Source organism: Tripterygium wilfordii, chromosome 21 (assembly GCF_013401445.1).
Source record: "Tripterygium wilfordii isolate XIE 37 chromosome 21, ASM1340144v1, whole genome shotgun sequence".
Lineage (NCBI taxonomy): Eukaryota > Viridiplantae > Streptophyta > Magnoliopsida > Celastrales > Celastraceae > Tripterygium > Tripterygium wilfordii.
Genome location: NC_052252.1, coordinates 7,955,166 through 7,973,878, shown reverse-complemented (window position 1 = coordinate 7,973,878; position 18,713 = coordinate 7,955,166). Strand labels below are relative to the sequence as shown.

The following is an 18,713-nucleotide window of genomic DNA, read 5'->3' as shown; positions in this document are numbered from 1 at the left end:
CTATCGGAAGACAAATGTATGTTTTGATCCAATCAGGGGTTGTAGGGGAGACAGGTGGAGTTGGTGACACAATGATAATTTTTTGTTGGGACAACAAAATATATTGAGATATGTTTTTTGTTGATGTGAAATGAGATAATAAAATATATTGATACAATAATGTAAATTTGTTAATTTTATTTTTGATGTAATAAAGATGAGATTTAATGATTTTGGTGTATGTGTGAGTTGTTTGATGTAGGTCCTGACAAACAAGACAACATGGCGCCCAAACGAAGTCCTTCTCCCATGTTGGGCAGTGTTTGGGAGGGTGTTCACATGAGATTAATCCTTAGCTGTACCGCTAGCGGTATCAGTTAAACCAAACGGGTCTAATAAGCTAGCTGTAAAGCCCTATGAACGCTAGGTAAACCGCTCCCAAAAATAATCTCCAAAACAAAGCTTTTGAGAGAGCGGTTTATCTAAAACTCGATCTTTGTTTGTTTCACTCCTCCGTCACGAGTTCTTTGCACAGAAGAGAGGTGCGAACGTTGCGATCTCGAGCTCATCACCCACCATGACGAGGTTAGTTTCGTGTGCCGCTCTGGCTTTACATATGCTACTGGTATCCTCTTTGTCTCCTTCTTCTTTCAATTTTCTGATACTGGTCAATTTTCTTGTTAGGTTTTTGCTGATACCAGTGGTTACGTCTCTGTCTTCGTTCGACCCAAGGAGATCACAAAGCCACTTATTTTTTGGTAAGAACCCATAACTCTATCCTTTGTTTGTAGTGGTTTGATTGAAAGTTTACATCTGCGATTTGTGTGTTTTGTTGTTGTTTATGGTTTTCTTGCTCTAGTTAGGACCTTGTATTTGTATAGATTGGCTTCAGCAAAGTTGTTCTTGTGAATTTAGGGTCAACATTCTGATTTATGATTTGTGATCTTAGTTGTTTGTATCTTACAAGACTTGTGACTTTGCTTAGTTTAAAAATCAGATGGAAATGCCCTGTCTACTTGCACCTTGAGGCTTGATTAGATGGACTTGTATTGTTTAGCTTGTGCAAATTTGTTCTTGCGAATTTATGGTTGTATTCTAGGCAGATTTTGTGCAATCGTTTGAGTAAATCTCTGGGCAATTTTAAGCAATTTTTTCTAGGCAGTTTTTTGTGTACTTTCAGGGCAGTTTGTGTGTAGTTTTTTTGGGTAGTTTATGGACAGTTTTTGTGCAATTTGATCAATTTTGTCATTCTATTCTGGGCAGTTTTTCGGGATTTTTTGGTTGTATTCTGGGCAGTTTTTTGGTTAGTTTTTGACAGCTTTTGTGCAGTTTTTTTGGGGCAGTTTTGTGGGTAAATTATGTGCAGTTTTTGGGTAATATTTTCCTATGAGTTTTGATTTATTTTGTTTAGTTGTTTGCATCATTTGGTTGTGCAAGTTAAATGATGCTAAACTGATCAAAAGCAATTTTATTTTAATTTGGCTTTCATACGCAATGTATGAGTAAATTATGTTGATTGATCATTATCATATCTCAGGGAGCACCTAGACTTTTAGTTTCTCATGTTTGTCTTTTATATGTATACCTAATGTTTAGATATGTCAAGGAAAGGGAAAGATAAAATGGCTACATATGAGGGTAGTCATAATAAGAGAATTAAATGGGATGATTCGAATACTCGTGTCTTGGTTGAGATATGTGTTGCTGCTAAGCGAGTCCCTGACACTCGTATACCAAAACTGGAGTGGGAAGAACTTGTGGTCCAATTCAATGCTAAAACAGGACATAATTATCAAAAACAATCATTAAAGAATAAATGAGATTTGCTTGGAAAAGACTGGACATTATGGGTGAAGATGACTACCCAGGATACGGGTGTTGGGTGGGATGCTGTTACTAGCACTATAAATGCAAGCGACGAATGATGGGAAGAGAAAATTAAGGTACATGTATTATAATAAATTGTAAACTATATTTTGCTACCATTATTGCATGTATTTCTAATGAATGCAATTTTTTTTAACTTTGCAGGAGAACAAGGAATATGCCAAGTTCCGTAAACATGGCTTCAAGAATAAGGCGGACCTTGAATTCTGTTTTACTGGAACATATGCTACTGGTTCAGCGAGATTGGCATCGTCTAGTGGATACATACCAACTCCAAAATACCATTGTAGTGATGGTAATCAGAGTACCCAACTTGACGATGATTTGGATACTTGGTTTGGAGAAGGATATGTGCCTGAGCTACCCAACACATCCAAAGATTCACCCTACCCATACACTGATCCACCCAATGGAGTACACCTTGGAGAATCACCTGAAAAGTTATTGAGGATGATGATATTTCTTCTGCAAGTTCACCTTCTAAGGGTGTCCCGGTGACACCATCTCACACATCCGGATCATTGGGAAAGAGATCATTCGAGGGTTCAGTTAGCAGGAACTCAAGTAAGAAGCGATCGGTCACCAGAGCTGATGAACAAGAGACAATGCAGAGGTTGGTACATGCTGTGAAGTCCCATGTGTCTGTGAGTAACTCAGTGGTAGCACCTAGGGTTCGCAACGTCACCAAGACCACTGTGGCTATGGCTATGGCTATGGATATTCTGCGTCAGATGAGGAAGGAACATGGAATTTCTAATAAATTTATTATCTTTACAGCTGAATTGTTTTCTGATAATCGTGCCAAAGCGGACATGTTTTGCAACTTGGACCCTGATTTGAGGCTGCCATAGCTGGAGCAGAATTAAAAGGAGAGAAGCAACATGGGTGGTGTGTGATGACATTGACTTTAGTTGCATTTTATCATATTTTTTTTTGGATATTCCAATCTAGGTTAATGATAGTATTAAGATGAGAACAAGAATATTTTTAACTATTATGTATGTCTAATGAATGGAATATTTTGATCAATTATATACGTCTAATGAATGAAATATTTTTAACTATTATGTATGTCTAATGATACATGTTGTGATTTTTCACCAGTTAAGTTTGATACAGATTGTGCTTTTTATTTTTCTTTAATGCATTTGATTATTTGGAGCACAACTCATGGATATTCCTTCACATCCAGGCAACAACACAACTGATAGTGGTGATGAGTTTGATGAGACTGATGATGATGATGAGTATGATGGGATGGATGATAGTATGATGATGAATGAGAATTGAACCGTCAAAGGAATGATGATTTTATACTCATAGCATCTGTAACTGCAGCTGCAATTTATCATCGGAGAAGACGGGCTGCATATTTTGATAAGATGCCGTGCAGGACAAATAAATTACAGGGTACGAAATGGGTAGCTGAAATTTTACATGGATACCCAGATAGATGCTACCAGACTTTTAGGATGAAGAAAGAGATTTTTCGAGACCTATGTTATCAACTAAGGGATAAGTACATGTTACGAACAAGTAACTACATTCAAATATCAGAAATAGTTGGGATGTTCCTCTTCACATTGGGCCACTGTGCAGGGAATAGATTAGTGCAGGAATGTTTTCAGCATTCTGGAGAAACAGTTAGCAGGATGTTCCATGAGGTATTGCATAGTGTGTACTTGTTATCAGTGGACATCATTAAACCATGGGAGAACCAATTTGACAAAGTCCCAGTTAAGATTAGGGGTGACCCAAAATATAGCCCCTTTAAAAATTGTGTTGGTGCCATCGATGGAACACATATCCCAGCTGTGATTCCTAAACCTGACAGAGGTCGATTCATTGGGAGGAAAGGCACAACGACCCAAAATGTAATGGCAGCGTGTGACTTTGATATGCTGTACATATTTGTGTCAGCTGGATGGGAGGGATCAGCACATGATGCACATGTGTTCCAGGATGCAATTTCAACACCGGAATTACGATTTCCAATGCCACCTCGAGGTAAGTCTTACTTTATGTAGTTATTATACTTTCTTATGACATAATTTATTGTATATATAATTTATTTTTATTTGTTTTTACCTTAAACAGGAAAGTATTATCTGGTTGATGCGGGGTATCCTAATAGGACCGGTTTTCTTGCACCCTATAAAGGTGAGAGGTATCATTTATCTTAGTTTGAAAATGTTCGCCGAGCAATAGGTCCTCGTGAGGTGTTCAATCACTCACACTTGTCACTCCGAAGTGTAATTGAAAAAATTTTTGGGGTTATAGGTTTCCTATATTGAGGAAGATGCCATCTAACCCCTATGAAACCTAGGTTCAAATTGTAATTACGTGCATGACACTTCACAACTTCATTCGATTGAGGGTGACAAATGACAAAGAATTTACAGAAACGGATGAAGGGGTAAGTAGTTCATCTCAAGAACCGACTACTGAAGATGCTGTTATTGGTGTTGATGATTTGCGCGATGAGAGGACCATGTCCTCTGTTCGGGATAAGATTGCAGATAAACTTATACGTAGGAGGCAGAGGTAGAGACAATTAGTGATTAGAGTGGTATTAAATTTATGTTAGTAGTATTTTAATTATTGTTGTAGTACTTAATTTAAATGTGGAAATGTAGGTTTATTTGTATCGAAAAAATTGTCAATTTATTCTTATGTGGTGTTATAAAAATAACAACTCCTTTATTTGACAAATAACCAAATAATGCACAATTCAGTACAGCTTATAAGCTTTAAACAGTTTTTGTTTTTACCAAACACTTCACAGCTTTAAGCTCAGCTTATTTTTCACAACTTAACCTGTTTGGTAGAGCGGTTGTGTTGATTTTCAACGCTAGAGGTTAAAGTGTGGAAAAAAAGCTGAGCTTAAAGCTGTGAGGTGTTTGGTAGAGCTGTTAACTGTTGTTAGCAGTTAGGTTGGGTAAATATATTTTGTTTGTATTTTTTCATTTTAATTTTTTTTATTTCAATAAAAAATTAATTATAAATTTGATAAATAAATAATGATTATTAATTTATAAATATACTTTATTAAGTAAAAATAATAATTACTTTAGTTTAATATTTAAATAAATTTGTAATATAATATATACTGCATATATACATGAAAGAAAATGTCAAATTAAAAATATATATTATTATAATTATTAATATATATTTATAATTATAAATCTAATTTATTAGGTCTAAATATATATTAGTTGGGGTTTATTAGTAATATTCATGTGGATCCCATCGTATTTTTTTAATTTCAAAAAGAAAAATTTGACTTTAAAAATATGTGGGGCCCGCATAAAAAAGTAAAAAAGAAAGTGGGTCTCACATGCTCCATTTTGGAACTTGTAATTTGAGGGCGGTATTAGGGCGGTACCGTCCTAATATCACCCTTATTTATGTGTTTGGTGAAGCGGTGTGTAAAACAGTATAATTAACATTGAAAATCAACACATCCACCCTATCAAACGGAGATGTAGTCTATTATCACTAGCGGTTCGGCCTATAAAAGCCAGCATCATTTTTTGTATCGACTGCGTCGTCCGTTGGACTTCCCTTCTTCTTCCCCTTCTGACTCGCGGCGCTTAGCTATCGCAGTCATGGCAACCATGTCATCGATTCAATACGCGCCAGTTCGAACCCTAAAACTCTGTTCTTCTTCACAGTCAAGTCGTAATTTAGGGTTGTTTCGGCAAACAATTGATTCGCCTCCGAAAGGTTCGGGTTTAAGAGTCTCAAAATCTACAAACCATGTGCATAAGAAACTGGGGGTCTCTGCGAGTAGCACGGTTGACCAAAAGATCTCTGAAAATGGCGTATTCCCTGTTCCTGCAAATTCTCGATCAAAGTACGCAACTTTTTCCTTACATGCATAGCCAATTGCACGATTCTTGTATCCTGTTGTGTGTACTTAATCTAATTATTCCTGTTTATGTATGGTGCAAGCCATATTCAAGGTTTATTTCATTAGATTTCTTTCATCAATTGGACTAATGTACTCAAACCTTAAGGCGTTCATTCATAGCTGTTGTGTCGCACATTTGATCACGTGGTTGCATGTTGCATTGTGCCACTTCTTTAGATACATATTCATTCGAATGTATGGAGTCGAGTTTAGATTTGATTTTCCTACCTTGATTTATGCTACCATTTATTGTCAGGGTGAGACGGCACACCATTTCAGTGTTTGTTGGCGATGAAAGTGGAATGATAAACAGGATTGCTGGAGTCTTTGCTAGGAGGGGATACAACATTGAGACCCTTGCTGTTGGTTTGAACAAGGACAAAGCACTTTTCACAATAGTTGTTTCTGGAACTGAAAAGGTCCTACAACAAGTTATGGAGCAGCTTCAGAAGCTTGTGAATGTTTTGCAGGTTGTTATATCTCTCAAGTTTAGTGCAATCTATTATCTTTGATTCAGAAGGCTGCTATATTGCGCAAGTTTTATCTCTTTTGCGATGTCATCTTCTCTAGTTTGTGTAACTGCTACAGATATTAGAAAGGAGAAATTATCCAAAGTTAATCTGTCTTCCAGTATTATATGCCAAAATTATAGTAATTCTTTCAGCATATCATATCCTCTCTCATTTTATATTTAATCTGATTACCAGGTTGAAGATCTCTCAAACGAGCCACAGGTTGAGCGTGAGCTAATGCTTATAAAAGTCAATGCTGATCCGGAAGACAGAGCTGAGGTTGCTAAATGATCATTTCTTGCATGTTGGACATTTGAGAATATACTTCAATTTGAATTGAGTTTCTGCGATCTTTTGTAATTTTTTTGGTTATTTTCTTGGATTACATTCATTCCTTGGTTATGTTTTCCAGATCATGTGGTTAGTGGACATCTTCAGAGCAAAAATTGTGGATATATCAGAACATTCATTGACAATTGAGGTGATAATGATATATAAACTTATGTCAACAAAATGAGTGTGCCTCTGTGTGACTAGTGCATGAGTGAAATTCAGAGAAGAATTCTCAGATGCCAGCTTTGATGTAGTTTAAAGGTCTGATCGTTTGTTTCATTGGGCTTTGGTTGATTGTTCATTACTCATATTACCATGCAAAAGGCTGAGGCTTTGTAATAGATGGTTTCATTTAAGATTGCTTGAATCTTGCTAATGCTGCAATTCAGCAGAGTTTAATATTAGATGTTTGCATAAATGGGAGGGCATAAGCCGCTGCTTATCTGGCCAACTTGGGGCAGTTTTGGAATATACTGTAACATAAGATTATAACTTCCCTTTTGATCATTGTTTAAAGTCATGGGGTTATTTTCTTAATTTTTAAGATTATAACTTCCCTTTTGATCATTGTTTAAAGTCATGGGGTTATTTTCTTAATTTTTTGATGGGGAAAAAGGATCTAACATTGCACCTTGTGCTTGTGTGAGGAGTTGGCTATCACTAGGCCACAAGCTGCTTTTTACTTTCCACTTTTGATCATATTCTCATCAACGTTGTATTATATCATGGAACATACTGCTCTGGTAGTTCATATCCGAGAAAGAAGATAATTTATCAGTTTTATTACTTTTTGGCCTCTTTTTCCCTTGATCGGTGCTGGCTGAATATTTATTTAATGAGAGAAAGGACCAAGATGGTCTAGCATTTGTGCTTTCTGGATGGCCTGGTTGATACATTGAGAGGACTATGTTACGTGAAGAAGGAAATTAGTCAGATCAAAGTGCTGGAAAGCACGCAAAGGGGTGGTTCAGTCCCCTCTGATTTGTCATCCCAGGTAGATTGGTTTAGGAGCATGAGATCCATGGAAAAGATGTTGGATGAGATAGTGAAATACCATCCAAAGCCTGGGCTGGTCATTTTTTCTTGCATTATTGCTGTTCTAGTGATTTTGTTTTCCCTTGGTTGTGAAAGGAATCTATACTAATAATTTATCTGTGTATGAATTTGGATTTATCAATGAATAATAAATTGTGGGCTTACCATCCTAAGTGGTCTTCGTTTACCATGGAAACTTAATACCTAAAGTAGACAGACTATGTGAATGATACAGGTGACTGGAGATCCAGGCAAGATGGCTGCGGTGCAAAGAAATCTAAGCAAGTTTGGAATCAAAGAAATTGCTAGAACTGGAAAGGTTTGAGACTTATCTTGAAATAGCGATGGAAAGCTATTATATTTATAATTTTTCTAGAAAATCTTCTGTTTGTAATGCCTAAGGATATTGCTCCTCGTAGATTGCCTTGAGAAGGGAAAAGATGGGTGCATCTGCTCCATTTTGGCGGTTTTCTGCAGATACATATCCAGATCTTGGAGAAAAAAGGCAGGAGGTTGCTTCTGCAGTGGCTACAAGAGGAGCAGTCATCAGTGAAACTGATATGTCTGTGGGGGTATGTGCTTCTCCATGCCTTTTATGTGACCAATATTGTTTCTGATTTGTGGGTTTAACAGGTTTTCTTTGGTAATGGTGAGAGTTATACTCTCTCTAGGGCATGAAATATGTAAATTTGGGCTTCTAGATTGTACTATATATGCAAATCTACACTGAACAGCATTGGCACCCACTGTATCTTCTTAATGTTATTGACTTATTGTATGGCATAGATGTTTGTTGGAACAGTACACTGATGTTCTATAATTCATGATTCAAGGGGTGATAAGAAATTGGGTATTTCTCTTACAAGGGTATGGTATGAACATTCATTCTTCTTAGTTGACCATTTTTTTAAAACAAGGCAAACCCTCTGCTTTATCCAGTAGGTGCATTGTCATATTTTCATGTAGATACAAAGGAATTTCTACAATTTTTATTTGAATTGAAATGGGACTATCATTTCCTTTCCTGTCAACAATAATATGAGAATATTTTGTAATCATATGGTTCTGCACAATGTCTCCCCTAATTAAATAATTTATATCACTTGAAATATAATTTTGAGATACGATTGTACTATTCTCACGGAATATATTGTGTATTCTGGTACTTCATAATCACAAAATAGATTTAATAATTAAATGTCACCTTTTCATAAGATAAAATTTGTATTTGATAACGTTATCTTTGGGAAATATCACAAGGTTAAAAGAGCAAATAATAGGCGCCATTTGGTCTTTAGATTTATTTGTAGATATCATTTTGTCAATCAATATTATAGAGGATTTCATTCATTCATGTTGACTAGATTGAATGGTGGTTCTGCATCCTTCATAATCAGGGAGTTTGATTGAGCCTTCATTGAAGGCCATAATGTTGCTTGTGATTCTCTAATTGCTGGTTGATTTACGAGTTTGTTACCTTTATTTATTTTATTTGTGAAGGGAGATGTTTATCCAGTGGAGTTGTCTAGTGATCTCACATTCAATCAAGTTCTTGATGCTCACTGGGGAGTTCTAGATGATGAAGATGTGAGTAAATCTTGTTTATATTTTAACTTTGACCTTAGGCTTTTACTGTGTTCAGTTCACCACTCCCTCCTTTCCTATACCCTGCCTTTCCACTTGCTGTTATTGTTTAAGATTTTTAAGTCACACAATCATATTTGTGAGCATAATACAACTTTCTCTTGTTTTAATAGATCAGAATGCAACTTGAATGAAATCATGAAGTATCTTTTGAGCTTTTGAGATAGAGATTGGAAACATGGTAATTGTTGATTTAATAATTAATAGCTAGTATAGAAGAAGTAGAGTAGCATGGGAGTATAAAAGTAAGTCGTGACATCGAAAAGGGGATAAATATAGGACTCTTAGGAAGAAATTACTTAAGAATGCAAATTGAGGTTTAGTTGGGGAAAAAAAACTCCATGTGGGGCGGGTTGGCGGCTTGTATCAAACAAGGAGTGACGGAGATACTTGTTGGGTCGAAATGCTGCATGTTAAAAGTCAATTAGGATCAGTGTTTTAAAAGGCGGGTTCGGAAACCGAGGCGCTCGACTTATTTGAGGCGAGGCGTAAGCCTCGAGGCGTAACGAGGCGTAAGCCTCGGTAAGAATTAATCTAAAATGTATATGTACACATTCAAATAATATAATCATATCAATTTATCAATTTATGAAGACATAACTCCATCTATCATCAATTCAAGTGATCAAATCTCTAAATAACAATAATAATATTAATATCATCATAAATCACCAAATAGTATCATCAATTCAAGTCTTAACTCTTAAGTAACAACTAATAAGTAATAACCATCATCAATTCAAGTCCAAGGCTCTAAGGTCTAAGCAAAGCAATCGTCAAACAATATTTAGAAGTCTAATACAAAGTACAAACCAAAGCAAAAAACAAATCAAAGCACACAAGCAAATATAAAGTTCATAGTTTTCATATTCTCTTCATATTAATAGTCATCCACATCCATGATATTATCTTCATCACTTGCTTCATCATCTAAAGAGTCATCCTCAAATCGAATAGGTAGACCATCCAACTCATCCAAATCATCACTACTAGCATCTTGAAATTCCTCTTCTTCCTCCTCATGGATGAGAACCCCTTTTCCTTTATCTTTCCCTAACATTAATAAAATAAATATAACATTAGTAAAATAAATATATTTTTTTTGACACTAACATATTAGTTCTAACTTTCTAACCTTTACTCTTTTTCATTGGTCTTGTTTCTTTATCATTCCCTAACAATTGTAAAAAAAAATGTAACATTAGTAAAAAAAATATATAATTTATTTGTTACACTAATATGTTAGTTCTAAGTCTCTAATTTCTAACCTTTACTCATTTTCCTTTTGCTTGCTCCACCGCTTGCTCTTACTCCACTAACTCCAACATCTCCACCACCTCCACCACTTGCTTTTGCTCCACCATCTCCACCACTTGCTCTTGCTCTTGCTCCATCAGCTGGTCCACCTCCACCACCTCCACCATCTCCACCACCACTCGCTCCTCTATTTCCATCACCACTTGCTCCACCACCTCCACCTCCACCTCCACCTCCACCACCACTTCCTCCTTCCAATCCTTGAGAATCACCAATAACATTATGCTCTTCTTGATACAATGTCGAAGTTTCAATTTCTTCTTCGATAACATTTGGATTAGGAGGATTAGCAACCCACTCATCATCTGAAGCTATGTCATCAAGAACCAAAGGATCTTCGGTAACCTCTTGAAGCTTTAAATGTCGATCTTTCAACTTCTTGTTATACAAAATATATACCAAGTCATTCATCTTCTTCGTGGTTAACCGATTCCTCTTTTTGGTGTGCACTTGATTGAATGTGCTCCAATTTCGTTCACACGCGGACGACGAACAAGTGAGTCCCAAAACTTTAATTGCAAACTTTTGCAATTCCGGTACTTCATCTCCAAAGTTGATCCACCAATCAACTACAAAAACAAAAACAAAAACAAAATTCAACACATAGATTTTAGTAGTTAATGCAAATTCAATCAATTTTGAAACTTTCAAAGACATAGTGTTACCTGGAGAACGCTTTGAGACCGATCTTTTAGCATTTTCGTACCCAAAAAGCCCTTGTTTCTTTCGGAAATCATCCGTCTGTAGATCAGCAGTGAGGTAATCATTTGTATTAGGGATGATTTTTTTCATTGAACTGTACAATCCCACCTTCACTTCTGCATCAAAAAGGAAGTTCTCTTGATACTGAAACTCGGGATTCAAGAAATAAGCAGCAGCATGCAAAGGACGATGCAATTGGAACTCCCATTTTTCATCAATAATACCCCAAATCTCCTTGTAATCTGCTAGTTCTCCACCCAAGTTTTTCGCTATTTCTTCCTTTGCTTTATCCATAGCATTATAAATATAACCCATAGCAGGTTTTTTCTCAGAATCAACAAGTCTCAACACTTCCACCAACGGCTCCGTTGTTTTAAGTGCATAACTCACGCTAGGCCAAAACGTTTTATCTTTAAGAATTATTTTCCTCACCTCTTTGCCATCACTTGTGTTTGCCCATTTACATCCCGCCCATTGTTGTGAAGTGAACATTGATTCAAGAGGTTGTCTAAGTTCATACATGCATCTTAAAGTCAACACAGAAGTTGCAAATCTAGTGACAGCTGGTCTAATGATTTCTCTCTTTGTAAATTTCCTCATCAATGCCAACACCCAAGCATGATTATAGATGAAATTGCTTACTTTCTTCGCCTTGAGTACAGCTCTCTTATGTTGTGGCAACTCTCCAATTTTTTCCAGCATCAAATCCAAACAATGTGCCGCGCATGGAGTCCAATAAATGTGCTTTCTTTTCTCCATCAATATTTTTCCTGCTGCTTTGTAGTTACTTGCATTGTCCGTCACAACTTGAACCACTAACTCTTCCCCGACTTCCTCAACAATGCCATCAAGCAACTTAAATAACAAATCTGCATCCTTCACATGTTCAGAGGCATCAACACATCTCAAGAACACCGTCCCATTTGGATTATTCACAAGAAAGTTTATCAAAGTCCTCCCAGAAATGTCAGTCCAACCATCAGATAGTATTGAAACCCCTGTGTGCGCCCATGTCTTCTTAATATCATTAACTATTTTCTCAGAAGTGTCCAGTTCCTCCTTCAAAATCCATGTTCTCAATTCATGCATGGTAGGAGGTTTAAGGCCTCGTCCATATGAACCAATTGATCGACACATGTTGATGAATGATGGACTCCTTGCCACATTGAAAGGAATTGCATTTTCAAAGAAGAACCTCCCGATGTCCAAACAAACACGACTCCGAGCTTGTTTTGCATTTGTACTAGTCATGGTGGTCTTTGCCCTACCAACATCCTCATCAACATCCTCATCAACATTGGCAATGTACCTATTCAAAATCCAAATTATGCATAATGAATTAATGATGTCAATTGTCAAAAGCATCAAATAAAAGTTATTACTTATTAGCAAATAGCAATGTACCTATCCATAGGCCCCCGAACTCCTCGAGATGACACACATGCACCACCACTAGGTCCACTAACTGTAGGATTAGAATTCATGCCTTCATAATAAGAACCAGTGGAAACTCTCTCCTCAAACCTTTCTTGTGCCATATGCCTTAAAGCGGTCCCTTTTTCCAAATATTGTTTCATCTCTTGCTTAACATCTTCAGGAACCTTCGGACATGGAGCAACATTTTTATGTGTGCATGCAAGATGATCTTTTGCCCTTTTAATGCCTCCGGTAAGAACTTTGTTGCAAAAATTGCATTTCACATATACATATCCTTTCTTCTCCCCCTTTCCAACTTCTACCTCCTCTGTATACTTCCAAGCAGGATCTTTTCTATTACTTCCAGTAGCTTTCACCATATTCACACAGCTGACAGCTCAATCAATAATTATTGCAAATTTTCAATTCAACAAACCGTCAGTCCGTCACATATCGCATTGAACAAAACCCATCAAATATATATCTGTATGTGTGTAAAAAACAATATAAATGAAAAAATAATCCAATCAATATATGAATATATGATATGTATATACAGTCAGTCAGTCATATGAGTGTATTTGAATATTTGATTGAGCTAATTAGATAAAAGATTAGGTGGTCAAAGAGAATTCAAGTGTTAAAACCAAGTTAATCATCTAGGTGTGTAGATGAGCTAACTGCCTAACTGAGGATAAATTCTTTCAAAACACAACACAGAAAGTCAGAAAGCACAAGAGCACAACACAGAAAGCACAAGAGCAGAACAGCAATAGCAGAAGCAGAACACAACAGCATAAGCAGACAGATTACAGAAGTACAGTACAGAACACAACACAGAGAGCACAAGAGCACAACAGCAACAGTAGAAGCAGAACAAAATAGCAGAAGCAGACAGATTACAGAACACAATGGTACAAGAATATTAGATAGAATAAAGAACCTGAGTCGACCAGCAGACTAGAACAACCGACTAACAGGAACACCTCCAGAACCGATGAAAGAGAACACAGAACAGCTCCAGCAGAGAGTAGAACAAGCGACAACAAAGAATAGAACAAATAAATAACACAGAACAACAAGCGAAGTCGCGCAGCAAGCGAAGAACATTCGTATGTTAATTTTAGGGTTCAAGCATCTGCTATTGCAAGGTGACGTCGCGCAGCAAGGTGAACTCGCGCAGCAGAGGACTAGAAGAGGAATTGGGCCAAAAGAAAGAAGATTGGGCCAATAGAAGAGGAACTGGGCCAAAATAAAGACATTGGGCTAAAATAAAAAAACTGGGCCAAAACATTAAACTGGCCCAAAATATTATACGCCTCCTGCGCCTTGAGGCATTTCTCCTCGAGGCGTCCGCCTCGTTCGACTGAGGCGTAAGCCTCTCCGACCTCCGTCGGGGGCGTACGCCCGGAGGCAGTTCGATTGCGCCTCGCCTTGAGGCGCGCCTCAGGGCGTACGCCTCAATCGCCTTTTAAAACACTGATTAGGATTAAGAGATAATGTTATAGGAAGTTACATAATGGTAGGGAAGAGAATAGTTATGAAACGTATAAAGTACCTAGGAAAGAAGGTGAGAATATTTGAGACACGTCATAAAACATATACTAGAGTTATATAACCAGTTAGATTCAAGAGATAGTGAAAAAAAAAATTATAACCTAGCTAAAACACGAGAAATGAAAATTAAGGACTTAAATCATGTAAAAGGCATCTATATCGATATAGAGGATAAAATTTTCGAGGAAGATGCAAAAATTAACAAGATATGGAAAAGTTACTTTAATGAGATGCTTAATGGCGCCACAGAGGGAACATTGAAGATCTCTAAATCTCTAATGAGAATCAGGATCTTTGGTATAAAAGATGTATAGCGTGACTGAATTGAAGGAAGCTTTAAGGACAATGAAAGGGGGTAAGCCATGCAGCCGATGGAATTCCAATTAAAGTGTGAAAATGCGTAAGAGATGTAGGTATAGTATGGTTAACTAAGCTATTTAATCAAAATTTTAAGACCCACAGGATGCCTGATGAATGGAGGAGAAACACTATGGTACCTATATACAAGAACAAATGTGATATCCAAAGTTTTAACAGTTATAGAGGCATCAAGCTTATGAGTCACACATTGAAACTTTTGAGAAATTGTTGTGGAACGTATATTGAGATTGGTATCTAAGACTCCTGAAAACCAATTTGGTTTTATGTTGGGATGATCCACAATGGAGACAAAAGGAAAAAGACCTTCTTTTAGTATTTACTATTTATAGATTTGGAGAAGGCATATGATAGGGTGCCTAGGGAAGTAATGTGGTGGACTTTAGAGAAGAGAGGAGTTCCGATTAGTTGTATTACTATAATCGAGTATATGTATGAAGGAGTCATAGCTAGTGTTAGGACTAATGGAGGAGTTATAGGGAAGTTTCCCATCACAATATGTTTGCACAGGGGTTGACTCTAAGCCCGTTCCTATTTGTTATAGTGATGGATGAACTCACATGACATATCTAAGGTGAGGTACCTTGGTGCATGCTTTTTGTCGATAATTTAGTTCTAGTAGATGAGACAATATTGAGAGTTAACTCAAAGCTGGAGATATAGAGGCAAGCCTTAAAGTTTAAAGGATTTAAATTAAGTAGAACTAAAACATAGTATATGAAATGTAAGTTTAGTGATAGCATACAAGAAAACGAACAAACGATTGATTTAGATGGGAGAGAAGTAACAAAAAGTAAGGTTTTTAAATATTGTCGTGATTTTCCAAAATGACGGAGACATTAGTGAAGACGTAGTTAATAAAATTAAAATGGGTGGATTAAGTGGGGGCGTCCACGATTTTATGCGACTGATGGATTCCTTTAAGGTTGAAGGGAAAATTCTATAGGTCAGCTATATGACCCGCAATAATGTATGGTTCTGAGTGTTGGGCTATCAAAAGACAACATATCCGAAAAATGTATGTAGCAAAAATGCGAATGCTGAGTTGGATGTGTGGCCACATGAGAGAAGATAGAATAAGAAATGAGATTATTAGATCTAAGGTAGGAGTAGCACCAATTGAAGATAAATTGCGAGAAAACTGTTTAAGATGGTATAGGCACGTACAATGTAGAGTAACGGTGCGGTGGTGAGGTGAATCAATTGAGAAGATTTGTATGGGAGAGAGTAGGAAGTGAAGAGGAAGACTTAAAAAGACATTGCTTGAAGTAATAAGAAAGGATATGGATTTAATAGGAGTTAATGGAAGTATGATCCTAGATAGAAACGATGGTAGAAACAAATACATGTGTGGTTTCCGTTGATTTTCTCATAGATTCATATAGCCAACTATAAACATTTGGGACAAAGGCTCGGATGATGATGATTACATTGTTTGCTGTAAAATAATTGCGGAATTGCTTTAGAGGCATCTGAGGAAACTTTTTTGAATATCTTAAGTGATTAAATATTTAAATGTACTAAATTAGGGGGGAAAAGTAATTTCCTTTGCTTAGCAGGTTCTATTCTAAAGGGAAACAGATAGCTGGGTTCTTATATGGAGATCTAGTGTATGGAGCTCTAGTGTAGTGGAAGTAAATTCCATGAGTTTTGTCTAATTGATTAGTGTTAATGGCTATGGCCAACCTTGTTATTATTGTTATTTTCATGGCCATCTTTGTGGGGCTGTATGCCTGTATGTCACTTTTAATGATTGACTCTGGTGTGAAGTTCACCACTCGTACAGTTTCATTTGGTCTTTATGAATTAATGGCGGTTATGTATGTACGTTTTTAAGATTAAAACTGGGTCATATGTTAATGCCTGGTTTTTTTGTTTCTTGTTTTCCAGACAAGTGGACTTCGATCCCATACTTTGTCCATGCTTGTAAATGATGCTCCTGGAGTTCTTAACATTGTTACTGGTGTTCTTTCTCGAAGGGGTTATAACATTCAGGCATGTTTGCTTTAATTGTCTCTCTTTTTTTGCACTCCACCGTCACCAGTGTGAGCAGTTCCCAACCTCTTGAATCTGCTCGTTTTCTCATTTGTTTTGTTTGCAGAGTTTGGCTGTTGGACATGCAGAAGCTGAGGGGATTTCTCGCATTACAACTGTGGTGCCTGCTACAGATGAATCAATCAGCAAATTGGTGCAGCAACTTTATAAGCTGATAGATCTTCATGAGGTGAGAAGACTCCACTTAGTAAGGTTGCATCAGTTCATATAGATGTACAATATCTATATAGGATCTCTGATTGAATGTGTGAAGGCCTCATAAGTGCACTTTATTCCAACAATCTCAGCATCTTATCATTTTAACATAAACCACTTAAAATAACTTCCTTTTCTCTCAGTCGAACGGATGAATTGTGCTGGAGAGAAACCATTATATTAGCAATCATCTCCATCTCATATTTTTAACCTTTCCATCAGTAATGTCTAACATGATGCAGTTTGGTTTTTCTTCTCCTATCGTTTTGGTTTCAAAATGAAAAGTTTAACCACTGATAGGTGATTCCAAAGTTATTTTCCTGAATTTAGTGTTCAATGATAGTTGTGTAGTTGACAGTTGCTGACTCCTTCAGGTCCGAGATCTTACACACGTGCCATTTGCTGAACGAGAGTTGATGCTTGTAAAAATTGCTGTAAATGCTACTGCTCGACGGGATGTCCTTGACATTGCCAGCATTTTTAGGGCAAAAGCTGTGGATGTATCTGACCACACAATCACTCTTGAGGTTAGTAAGTGGTCCATTATTTCCACGGGAGTTCTATATATATATATATTCCGTCCTCCATACACTCTTTCCATGACCATTGACTATTGAGGGGAAACTTTGGATTTTGTTTAGTAATAGAATGGTGAAATTTTTTATTGCTTTACCAAAAACATGGTAGCATTATTATGATTTTTTGTAATTTGTGGATGATAAGAGGCAATGCTGTGGTGTTGTTGCCATCTTGTTCTGTTCCAGTTTCTTTAAGTGAGGCAGTGTGGATCTTTGGACTTCTTAGTTTATTGGTTCCTTCAACTGGTTTTATTCCTAGAGGTTGAGTTTGATAAATCTGCTGCCAATTGTTCCAGCTCACAGGAGATTTGAGCAAGATGGTTGCACTACAAAGATTGTTGGAACCCTACGGAATTTGTGAGGTTTGTCCTTGAAATCTGATATCATAATTAGAAATGAAGACCCAATTGGGTGATTAGATTTCTTTGTTTTCCACCACTAGTCTTGTACTGTTGTTTATCTGCATCTTATAAGTCTAAATGGCTTTGTGACCACCAAGGATAGTAGTTTGGGTGGTTTGCTTAATTCCTGCAAATTGTTTGGGTTTTGCTTAGCTTGTGCTCTTTTGACATTAAAATACTAAAATGAGGATTAAAAATTCTCTCGACTCTAAAAATTCAAACCTGGTGGTAACTACTTCTTCCATGTCAGCTTGAAAGATTTCAATTTGAATTTGATGCAATATTATAGTTGAGGTGGCCCTGTCAGATTTGAAATTTAGAGCCTAGGGAATTCTAGAGTCTCCAAATCCATACATGCTATAGCATACGGGAACATTTTAATTTTTTTGTGATACTAATATAATTCACTGTTCCTTATATATATTATGAATGCTTTCTTCTTTTTTTCATAGGTTGCACGAACTGGGAGAGTTGCATTAGCACGTGAGTCGGGTGTGGATTCCAAATACCTTCGTGGATATTCGTTTCCTTTATAAAAATGAGGTCTCATAGAATTATTGGTGTTGGATATCTTTGCTGGAGTTATGGGGAAGGATAAACTTATTTCAATTTCGCCAAAAAATTTAACCTTTGCCTTATTTTAGTTCCTGAATGGGGAGCTTTTCCAGTTATTGGTTTGGCTATATCATAGGAAAATAATAATAATGATAATAATTGTTTCTGTTTGAAGACACAGGATTTTCATGATTGATATTTTAGCATGTTTATTGTGGAGAAGCTGGCCTGATTTCTATCGGGCATGATTCCA

The 18,713-nt window shown here is 36.7% G+C and overlaps 3 protein-coding genes across 3 annotated transcripts; all 3 read left to right on the top strand.

Moving 5' to 3' along the window:
* Positions 1–1,837: 1,837 nt before the first annotated feature.
* On the top strand, positions 1,838–2,436 carry LOC119988344. Its single transcript, XM_038833345.1, has 2 exons — positions 1,838–1,922; positions 2,011–2,436. The coding sequence occupies exons 1-2, from the start codon at positions 1,888–1,890 to the stop codon at positions 2,312–2,314; spliced, it is 339 nt and encodes a 112-aa protein (XP_038689273.1). The 5' UTR covers positions 1,838–1,887; the 3' UTR covers positions 2,315–2,436.
* Positions 2,437–3,036: 600 nt separating this feature from the next.
* On the top strand, positions 3,037–4,192 carry LOC119987850. The gene is made up of 4 exons (XM_038832750.1): positions 3,037–3,133; positions 3,205–3,873; positions 3,964–4,033; positions 4,147–4,192. Exons 1-4 carry the CDS (start codon positions 3,037–3,039, stop codon positions 4,190–4,192), a joined length of 882 nt encoding a protein of 293 aa, XP_038688678.1.
* Positions 4,193–5,402: 1,210 nt separating this feature from the next.
* On the top strand, positions 5,403–18,682 carry LOC119989387 (acetolactate synthase small subunit 2, chloroplastic-like). The gene is made up of 12 exons (XM_038834872.1): positions 5,403–5,725; positions 6,039–6,252; positions 6,490–6,573; positions 6,707–6,775; positions 7,898–7,981; positions 8,082–8,234; positions 9,163–9,249; positions 16,567–16,671; positions 16,778–16,900; positions 17,301–17,453; positions 17,801–17,866; positions 18,358–18,682. The coding sequence occupies exons 1-12, from the start codon at positions 5,478–5,480 to the stop codon at positions 18,439–18,441; spliced, it is 1,470 nt and encodes a 489-aa protein (XP_038690800.1). The 5' UTR covers positions 5,403–5,477; the 3' UTR covers positions 18,442–18,682.
* Positions 18,683–18,713: the final 31 nt, after the last annotated feature.

Bases quoted from the DNA above. Each gene is read 5' to 3' on its own strand.
- LOC119988344 (XM_038833345.1), top strand. From the start codon at position 1,888: ATGCAAGCGACGAATGATGGGAAGAGAAAATTAAG. The intron at 1,923-2,010 runs GTACATGTATTA...TTAACTTTGCAG, and splicing joins GATGGGAAGAGAAAATTAAG to GAGAACAAGGAATATGCCAA.
- LOC119987850 (XM_038832750.1), top strand. From the start codon at position 3,037: ATGGATATTCCTTCACATCCAGGCAACAACACAACTGATAGTGGTGAT. The intron at 3,874-3,963 runs GTAAGTCTTACT...TACCTTAAACAG, and splicing joins ATTTCCAATGCCACCTCGAG to GAAAGTATTATCTGGTTGAT. The intron at 4,034-4,146 runs GTATCATTTATC...TTGGGGTTATAG, and splicing joins GCACCCTATAAAGGTGAGAG to GTTTCCTATATTGAGGAAGA.
- LOC119989387 (XM_038834872.1), top strand. From the start codon at position 5,478: ATGGCAACCATGTCATCGATTCAATACGCGCCAGTTCGAACCCTAAAA. The intron at 6,253-6,489 runs GTTGTTATATCT...TCTGATTACCAG, and splicing joins AGCTTGTGAATGTTTTGCAG to GTTGAAGATCTCTCAAACGA. The intron at 6,574-6,706 runs GTTGCTAAATGA...TATGTTTTCCAG, and splicing joins ATCCGGAAGACAGAGCTGAG to ATCATGTGGTTAGTGGACAT.